Here is a 10,130-nt window from a genome sequence, read left to right on the forward strand (position 1 = left end):
AAAAAAAAAAAAAAAAAAAAAAAAAAACCAAAAGATGATCAGTCAATTATATACAAACTTGTCAATGACTATTAGATATAAAATTAAAAATAAATTTAGAAACTCTTAATTTCACTCATTGAGCCTTCTTCATAAGGTCGCTATTGTCTTGATTGCCCTTGGTCGATTTTCTTTTTCCCTTATATTTCTTGATGGACCCTTTCTTCTCATCGGTAAAAAGGTAATTATACTTCACTAGCACCCTCTCTTTCTCTTCAACCAAGCCCAGCATCTCACAAGCATCTGCTACCCTTTGCACTATTGATTTTTCTGGAGGTTTACGCCCAAAAGCTTCAAGATTCTTAAAAAGCTTTACATTACACAAGGCAAAAGGCAAGGTTAGCATAACAGAGACTCGGGGATAACGCAATCCGACCCGCAAAAATTTAAAATTCATCGACACATCGACTATTTTGCATCAATATATATAAATATTATCAATCTGTGTAACAAATTTCATTGATAAGTGAACCCAGTACAAAGGATTACTAAAAGGATCTCCAACACAAAGGCCGTCCAAGAGTTTGGGAAGTTGAATCTGCTCCCAATTGACATTAGGCCAACCAGCATCACCTTCCGAGCCTTTCCAAAGAAAATCTTAAAGAATTCTATCCATTGTTCTTGCCACAGGTGTTATGACTTATGTTTATCCCCAACAGTTCACTCTTGCCATAATTAATATTCAAACCAGATGCCAATTCAAAAACTTTAATAACATCAAAAAGAGGACAAGGGGAGCTAAAAATAATTAAAAGGGATCAAAATGTCTCTCAACCAGAGGAACCATGTAGTGTAGCCAAGCCATTAGATTGTTATGCTCGTATGCTATTAAGGCCCTTTGTTTATTTCCAAATTTGATCTACATTACGATGTTCTTAATGCTTTTATCCAGCTGGCCATAGGAATATATGATAATCATTTAGCATTCACCACTTGAGAAAGGGAACTCTAGTTCAGATCTTAACAACAAAACTAAGGTTTTGTTTGAGAAGGCCAACAAAATATCTGAGCCTAGTAAAAAGAAACATAAACTTGATGTTGGGGAGAACAAAACACCCTTTATAAGGTGTGGAAACCTCTCCGGTAGACACGAGGCAGTGTGCAGTAAGGACACTAGGCCCCGAAGGGGGATGGATTTGGTGGGGTCCCACCTCGATTGGAGAAAGGAACGAGTGCCAACGAGGACGCTGGGCCCTGAAGGGGGGTGGATTGTGAGATCCCACATCGGTTGGGGAAGAGAACGAAACACCCTTTATAAGGGTGTAGAACCTCTCTCTAGCAGACGCGTTTTAAAAACATTAGGGGGAAGCCCGAAAGGAAAAGCCCAAAGAAGACAATATCTACTAGCGGTGAACCTGAATCGTTACACTTGATATGCTCTAATCACGTGGGCTATGTGGAGATATCAAAATCAAGTATAGAAGTATACTCTAGGTACAAACCCAAAAGAAGAGAATCATCAAAATACTTTAATGGGAAAATGGGGAAAAGAAAAAAACAATATTCCAAACAAAAAGCCATTTCCAGAAGGCACTAGCATTACATTAACTAAATGAAAGAGAGAATTATACCTTCACAAGATCTTCTAGCATTTTGTTTCGGTAGTATATTGATATCATGCTTCTGCACAATTGCCAAGGAACTGAATGTAGATCCGAACCAATTTTCATGACCCAAAACTTATGTGCTTCTTCCGCTCGATGGTCCATGTCTAAAGCCCGTATTAACTGCCCATAGACATTCATTGTGGTTCCTTGCCCCTTGCTTAACATCCATTTGATTACCTGCAAGACATCTGCATGAATCTAACAGCATTTGTTTCTATAACCTATACATATACCCATTTCATTGTCTAAATTCAATAGTAACAAGCTAGGTACCGTTGGACTTGACTATTGTTCTAACAAGAAACTCAACATGATTCACATATATTCTTTAGAAATGTTATGAGTTGGATACTAAGAAGCAAAGATACAAACACGAAACCACGAATTCAGAGAATTTAAAATCAATAAATTTATGCATTTACATCAATAAGCTTTTTTTTTTTTTGTGAGAAACAGTGAGGTAATCATTTCATGGACTGTGAAATAAAATTACAAAAGGGCAGTGAGCCATGGAAATTCAAAAAAACATTTTGAACAACCGATGTGAGACTATGATTTTTGAAGAGTGGGGAGAGTTTACACCAAGAGAGGGCAGTAAAAAATAAATTATCAAAAAAAGATTTGAAAAACATAGGTCTTTTTTTGTAGAGACGCCCATTCCTTTCCAGTCAAGATAACCAAGGAAGTCCTTGGAAGTTTTTTTTTTTTTAAGAGATAATTTCATTGATGATTGAAACTCACAAAAGGGATGTATAATCCGTAGGGTTAACAAAAGACCTTCCCTATTTACAATGAGGGTGGTATAACTATAGAAAGTAAAAATATTAGACAGTTTACACCAAGATATAGCTTGGTAAACAACATTACGTAGGTATGTATCTTCTCTACCAATGGATGTTCAATATCAAGCACCAAGATCTTATCACCATCGGAATATGCTACCAAGTGGGTGGTGGAGCCACAACACTTTTCTGGACTGATCCTTGGGTGGAAACACTTCAATGGCCTTCATTACCCCCCAACTTTACAGAATTCCTCATTGCAAAAAGGCTACCATTAGAGAGGTATTGTAAGATCCCACATCGGTTGGGGAGGAGAACGAAACACTCTTTATAAGGGTGTGGAAACCTCTCCCTAACAGACACGTTTTAAAAAACTTGAGGGTAAGCCCGAAAGGGAAAGCCCAAAGAGGACAATATCTGCTAGCAGTAGGTTTGGGCTATTACAAATGGTATCAGAACCAGACACCAGGTGATGTGCTAGCGAGGAGTGATATGAACCAAGAGACATCAATCATACAATATACTTCAATGAAGATGTAAAGAAAAGGTTGTCAAAATTATCAAAAGATGTTTCAATTCATGCTACATTGAAGAAGAATAAAGTTTGATTGTTGTAAATTTTGGGTGGGTTACAATTTAGAGTTATTGTATTTTAAGACATTTTATTTACTTTAGGTTACATTTACACAATGGCTAATTATGGTCATTAAGTATGAATGTTACACGCCTTTAATAGTTTCATTTTTTAGGCTATATAAAGCCTTGTATGTTGTATTTGTAGGTAGACTTGGAAAATATATTAAAAGAAGCATTTGTGCTTTTCTTTAGCCAATGGCTAAGTTTCTTGGCAATTCTATGTAGTTTAGGTTGCATGTAGAATCATTCAAGCTCGACATGTTCAATCTTGCTTGTGGAGTGATTCGAATCTCAAACAAGTATTTGAGATATTTGATCAACAAGAATCATTCAAGCTAGACATGATCGATCTTGCTTGTGGAGTGATTTGAATCTCAAACAATGTTCTTGTCTTGAGATATTCGATCAACAAGGTAATCCGAATCTTACTCCCCTTGTAGTGATTTCCTTATCAAATCAGAGGTTGTTCCCCAAAGGGGAGTAAACACGAGATGGTGTGCCAGTAAGGACGCTGGGCCCTGAAAGGGGGGTGGATTTGGTGGGAGTCCCACATGATTGGAGAAAGGAAGGAGTGCTAGCGAGGACGCTGGACCCTGAAGGGGGGGTGGATTGTAAGATCCCACGTCGGTTGGGGAGGAGAACGAAACATCCTTTATAAGGGTGTGGAATCCTCTCCCAAGCAGACGCCTTTTAAAAATCGTATGGGTAAGCCCAAAAAGGAAAGCCCAAAGAGGACAAATCTGCTAGCAGTGGACTTGGATTGTTATGGGTATGGAACACTGATAACAGCTTCTGGGACTTGCAACTTGGCAGAAATTAGAAGGACGAGGAAGCCTGAGAGTGGCTGATCTCAGTCTTCTCTCAGTCCTGACCTTGCACCTATTGTTCTCTCAAAGAGGGAGGATTCATAGAGATGGTTACCTAATCCAAATGGTCCCTTATGCACAAGATCTTTGTTATTAAATATAGGATAATCAACTCACCTTTTGGAGACGGCATTGGCTAGAATTATCTAGACGATAGTTACCCAAAATTTTCCTATGGGAATTATCTCACAGAACCATCACTACCAAAGACAACCTCCAAACGGGAATGCCATACTTGGAAACTTCCCCAAGCTGGTATCCTTTAGGCAAGGCCAAGATGAAACACAGAACCATTTATTCATACACTGCCCTTTTGCTTTGAAATTTTGGAACAGAATTCTCAAGGCTTTTGGATGGTATATGACAATTCCTAAAGATGCAAAGGATATTCTCACCAATGTTATGTTGCGTGACCCCTTTAAAAAAGCAAGAGCTCTACTGTGGATGCACATAAACAAGGCTTCCCTTGGGGTTCTATGGAAGGAGAGAAACCAAAGGATTTTTCTAAATAAAGAACATTCATCCATTTGAAGTGTTCTTCGATCTCTTCATTTATTATTCTATGTCTTGGTGTAAAGTGTATAATCACTTTGCTGGCTCCCTAGTTACAATTCCCTATTGACCAATTGGAAAAGCTTTTTGTAATCCTCATGGATTATCTATTCTTTTTGTAAATTTCATTAACCAGTGAAATTGTTTCTTATCAAAAAAACAAAAAACAAAAATTATCGGACTAATTCATTTTGTACAAAAATTATCACTTAATATGTTACAAGGTAACTGTCTGTGTCCAACAAGTATCGGAGTGTTCGAAGCAAATGCATTACCTAAATGGGAGTGTTGGTGCTTCTTAGGCTGTATATTAGTGTTAAATAGTGTAACTTACAGATTCTTAGCCATTCAAAGCCCACTACTTACTGTCTTTGCTATTTACTCTTCCTTAAACTAGGGTTTATTTGTGCATCCTCTTAGATTTTACTTTACACAAAACAGAATTGGTAAAATAGCCCATTATATACTGCATCACACAGCCAATGCTCTAAAATTCTGCAGTTTACACGAGAAGGGAATATAGCAGTAATATTGTGGATTTGCATCTAATTGCATGCTCACATACCTGCCCCAAAAATTTAATGTCCTTCACACCTTTTGGCTAGTGAGAAGACTAATTTCCATTCAACATGAAAGTGGGAAGAGTGGGTAAAAGGAAAAGAGAGTAGATAAAGAATGGCTGGTACAACTCATACCTGTACAACTCTATGCCACTGGTTTTCTTTCTCAAGGACAGCCAATGCATGCTTAAGGGATGCTATTGGAAAGTCTTGTTCCCATGCAACCCAGGCATCAAGAGCACCATAAACAGCCTCCTTACTATCTCTCAGATCCATAAGCTGCAACGTTTACAGAACTCATTAACCTCCAAGGTCGTATAATTATTTTAGAAAATACATCAAGATTTAATATTGAAGATAAAGATATTATAAGAAACATGATCCGTAATGCCTACATTTTTGGATAAGATTATTTTAATCTTTAGGTTATTAGTTTGAATTCGATTGGATATATTGGAATTCTTGGGATCTAATTTGGTTAAGTTAAATTTAGTGGGTTAAGTTGAGACAATCAATTTATTTAATTTCTGAATGAGAGATTTTTTTTAATCGTCTCAAATTCATAACTTTGAGGATTTAATCATCCATTGAATTTTTGTATTTCAATTTTAAGAGCCCAAGTGTATTCCCAAAGATTTTTTCTTATATTTGAAGTTCATTTGGGGTTAATTAGAATTTTTTAACTAGATTGTAGAAAAGGAAAAATAATGGGAAAGGAAAAAGAGCCATTTAGGACGTCATAAACAAAAATTAGAAAGGCTCTTTCTATCTCCATCTCTTTTCCCCCTCTCGGGGGGATCGTTTTCTTCTCCAATGAATAGGCATCAGCATCAACCCACACGTCCCACACGTAGACAGCCAGTCGTGGCAATCAGCATCTTTTGTTGTAGTGTTGGAATAGATTTAGACTGTTTGAATACGGTTTAAGGGCGACTTTGAGAAAAGAACCAATTGGGTAAATGGTAGCTTTCAAGATTTAAGTCTAATATTCATATCCTTGAGCTATTGATTTACCTACGAAATTTTCTTTTAGGTTGGGCAAAACATCTTCATAATAGGGAATATTCCTCTCTTTTGTTTTTGGTTGTGTAGCCAATGTGATTTTCCTTTTGGAATGCTTTAAGGCTAGGTCAGATGATTGATTGATGTATGCTAAACCGCTTTAAGGCTAGGTCAGATGATTGATTGATGTATGCTAAACTATGTATTTTCCTGAAATGACAAGTCATGATGTGATTGATGTTATGGATACTAGCTAAATTTGATGAGAACGTTTATGTACGAAATAATCTCTATGTTGCATCATGTTTAAGAACTAATGTTTTATATATGTGGTATCTCATGCCTGTGAGCGATCATTATACATTTTCTCACCTCTTCAATACTTTTTTGGGGTCCTATATGCATGAAAGTGATATATGCATGACCGTTGTGTATGAAAGTGACACATACCCAGAGAAGTTTAGAGAATATAAAGGTGATACATCCTAGGCAATCAATAGTGATTGCTACAAAGGAATGGTCCACAACAGAATATAGAGCAAGGACATCCTGGGCAATCAATAGTGATTGCTACAAAGGAATGGTCCACAACAGAATATTAATACGCTTTGGACTACGAGATTTCCATATTATTTTGAATAGGTTTGGCTGTAAAGGAGTAGCATAAGCTAATTCTCTCGATATACTTCACCGAGAAAGAGCCAGAGAGCTCTAATAACCATGATCTTGAATCCTCAGAAGAATCTACCATTGAAGTATCCAGGGGACCCAATAACGATTGAAAAGCCAATATCACATCGTCTTTCAGTAACCTTTGAAAGATTAAAGATCAAGAAAGATGAATAGAATCCCAAAACTAAAAAAACAGAACCATCAGGAGGTGAAGAGAGAACAAAAAATTGAGGAAGAAAATGCTGCAAAGAAATACCTCCAGTCTCTTTGTCCTGCCAAAAAAAGATTTGATTACCTTTTCCAAGTTTAAAAGAGACATAAGATTCAACCTTTTTCTAGATCTTAGAAACATTAGACCAAGGACTTCTAAGGCTTGAAGCATGACGACCATCCTTAAGCGATTCTAAAGAAAATCTTCCATGAATACTCATAATCACCTTCCTCCATGATAATTAGGTTGATTTTGAATTATGGAGGTAAGGAGTTGTGTTCATAACACGTTTTTTTCATTTAGTCTGAAGATAAAATGTGTTTTGTAAAAGACGTGAATAACAACTAGATAAATCTCCTCTTGGTTTTCCATTAGCAATAATCTGAAAAGCCAAGGTTAGCACATTGGATGTGTGGTTTGGCCACCTTCAAGAGGAAGGAAATTGCTCAAGGTCTGCTGGTTTTGCCAAACATGGATGGGTCATTTTCTGGGAATTGCTATGGGATTTCCTAAAGATACATGAGTAAAAACAGTGAGCCCGCAATGCAACTACCTAATATGGCAATGCCCGAAGATCATTATATGAAGATAGAGATCAATGAAAAGTCATTTACCAGAAGATCTGCAGAGGTTGTGAAGTCAAATTAGAGGAATAATCTGAAGAATAACCACTTTGTGGAGATGAAACAGAGGAATAATCCAAAGAGTAATCAGCTTGCAGGGATTTCTTGTATTGACAACTTGATTGAACCATCATTTTGGGTGAGAGAAGCAAAAGAAGTGATACATAAAATTTCGGTGAGCGTTTTGTTGTCTCCAAATTGCTTGTTCATAATAAATGGAAGGAAACCAAGGAAACATTAGTAAACATTAGTGATGGAAAATGGAGATTTTATGGAAACTTGCTATTGAAAATTGAAAAACTGTCACAAAAGAAGCACTCTCATCCGGAGCTTATTGAAGGGTATGGAGGTTGGATTTCTATCAACAACTTACCTTGAATAAACTGGAGACGAAGTACGATTGAAGCAATTGGAGAGTATTTCAGGGGCCTTATTCGCATTTCTTCTAATATTCTAAATTTGATTGATTTCAACGAGCTTGTATTGAAGTTAAGAAAACCCTAAGTGGTTTTCTTTCATGCAACCATTGTGATCAAGGATATGAAAAAAAGGAAGCATTTCCCTTCGGATGCTTCTTCTTTAGAATCTCCTAATATCATCAACCGTGAATTATCTTTAAATGACTTTTCAAATTCATTGGATTTAAATAGGATAGAGCAATTTATGGAAGATAAAGCCGTCACCACCATGACCAAGGAAGAAATTTTACACTCACCAGTTCATAGGTTAGTTGGATCAGAAAATGCGGTTTTAAATGAGTCAGGGAATGTTGCATTTAATGATAGTGATCTTCATGTGAAGGCTGCCTTCAATGAGTTAGAAGATAGTCTTAAATGAGTCGGGGGGATGTTGCATTTTATAATCAAGGTCTAAATGAGAAGGATACGTTCAATTGCTCTTTATCGAATCCCTTGGAGCCTTTACTCGCGCCTCTTGAGGAAATTCCTGTGGGCCCACTTTTAATAGATCAACCTGACCAATCCTCCAATCTTCCCATGTAACGAAGGCATAAAATGAGGAAGTCTATCAAACAATGCACAAACTGATGAGTACCTACTGTCTTTGAATCTTTAGAAATTTTGAGCAATAAGAAAGTAAATGATTGTTTTAATGTAACCTATTCAAAATTCTATGCAGGGAAAAAATCTTCAATCCCTTTGTATTCTGCAGACCCATCTCATTCACATTCAATGAAGATATTGTACCTTCGGACCAAATGTTCTTTGAAAATATCTTCAATCCCTTTGATTCATTTAGAAAAGCAGGAGGTTATCCCAGGAAGAAGATTGAAGAAAAATACCCCATCAGTATTGATTGAATACGACAATGGTCTAGGTAGTTCCAAATTTTCTCATGATATTTTAAAGTCATCGAATGATCATTCATCTTCCAATGCAGTTCCTTTCGATGATTCAGATGATGAGTCAGATGTCAATTTGAATTAGATATTCAGCCCGATTACTATACTATACATTGGATGATCTAATAGTTCGAAGATTTTTATGCAAATGCCTTCAACTCCCTATTTCAGTCAACAGATCAGCAAGCTTCCATATCTGAGGAATGTACAAATCCATTTCTGAATATCTCAGAAACTCCATGTCTTTAAATGGCCCTAAAGCTCGAAATGAAACGTTTAATATGTTGCCAACTATTGGGAATGATGTAGTTATCACTAAAATTATCTCTTCATCTCGGGTTCCTACTACCTCCGAGTACCTTGGCCATTTTGTTACCCTGAGCATCACTGAGGTAAACTACAATATCACTTAAGCTTATTCAAAGTTTTATGACTAAAAATTGAGACTCATACAAACTCCATTCCCTGGGACATCAAAAAATGCACCTCCTAATCTAAGAAACACATTTCCTCTGTTCCTATCATTAATTCCAGTAGCAGTCAGGAAAAACTCACACAAATGCCTTTTGACTTCCATGTCCCTCTTAGTAAAATCCAATATACTAAGTGTTAGTAATTTTTAACAGCATCAAAGATATTGTGTTCCCAATAAGTTGAGGTAAGTTCTTGATTCTGATCCACCCACCATACCTTTCAATGAAATTCAGATGAGCGTGCTTATCTCTAGACCACTTCTTGATAAGCAAATGAAAATCACAACAGAGCTTCCAATTTCCGGCGGGATTTAAAACCAATGGAGAGTTACCATCATCAAGTTTGAGTAAAGTCTTGTCAGCCATGAAAGAATTAAACAAAACAGAGACTTCAAAATGATCTTCCAAAGCACCTTTAATATCCCTCTAGTTGTTATGAGCAAACAATCTAGATACAATCATAGCTCGCTGAAATTCATGTTTACCACTTCTTGATGCTTTCTTACCCAATGTGAATAAAAAGAAATATATATTATAGAAGTAAATAAATTAAATGACAGAAGGAAATAGGACTTGCGAAAGGCATCTTGATATTACTTTTGATAGGAAACAAAAAGACTCGTCAATTAGTGTTTGGTTTATGCAACTATTATCAAAGCAATCAGTTTTAGCATTTGATTATTTGAAGTGTCTTTCTTTTTTCTTTTCTTTTCTTTTCTTTTTTTTTTTTTTTTTTTTTTTTTTTTT

General features: G+C 36.4%; 2 protein-coding genes across 5 annotated transcripts in view; both read right to left on the bottom strand.

Moving 5' to 3' along the window:
- Window positions 1-16: 16 nt before the first annotated feature.
- Window positions 17-10,130, bottom strand: part of LOC111463832 (pentatricopeptide repeat-containing protein At4g18975, chloroplastic) — a 12,158-nt gene continuing 2,044 nt past the window's right edge. For both annotated transcript variants that reach the window (XM_023107764.1, XM_023107763.1), the window contains exons 4-6: window positions 5,178-5,321; window positions 1,611-1,823; window positions 17-349 (exon numbers count right to left, since the gene is read on the bottom strand). In XM_023107764.1, the coding sequence (XP_022963532.1) occupies window positions 116-349; window positions 1,611-1,823; window positions 5,178-5,321 (591 nt within the window). In that variant the 3' untranslated portion in view covers window positions 17-115. The remainder of the gene's footprint in view (window positions 350-1,610; window positions 1,824-5,177; window positions 5,322-10,130) is intronic.
- Window positions 6,586-9,346, bottom strand: LOC111463833. 3 transcript variants are annotated; one of them, XM_023107766.1, is made up of 6 exons: window positions 8,266-9,346; window positions 8,061-8,139; window positions 7,924-7,979; window positions 7,542-7,751; window positions 6,973-6,988; window positions 6,586-6,856 (listed from the first exon to the last, which is right to left on the bottom strand). In XM_023107766.1, the coding sequence occupies exons 2-6, from the start codon at window positions 8,106-8,108 to the stop codon at window positions 6,779-6,781; spliced, it is 408 nt and encodes a 135-aa protein (XP_022963534.1). In that variant the 5' UTR covers window positions 8,109-8,139; window positions 8,266-9,346; the 3' UTR covers window positions 6,586-6,778. The 3 variants fall into 3 exon arrangements, with proteins under 3 accessions (XP_022963534.1, XP_022963533.1, XP_022963535.1); XM_023107765.1 differs by having other exon boundaries at window positions 8,061-9,346; XM_023107767.1 differs by having other exon boundaries at window positions 6,586-6,900; window positions 8,061-9,346.

This window comes from Cucurbita moschata, unplaced genomic scaffold, assembly GCF_002738365.1.
Source record: "Cucurbita moschata cultivar Rifu unplaced genomic scaffold, Cmos_1.0 Cmo_Scf00029, whole genome shotgun sequence".
Classification (NCBI taxonomy): domain Eukaryota; kingdom Viridiplantae; phylum Streptophyta; class Magnoliopsida; order Cucurbitales; family Cucurbitaceae; genus Cucurbita; species Cucurbita moschata.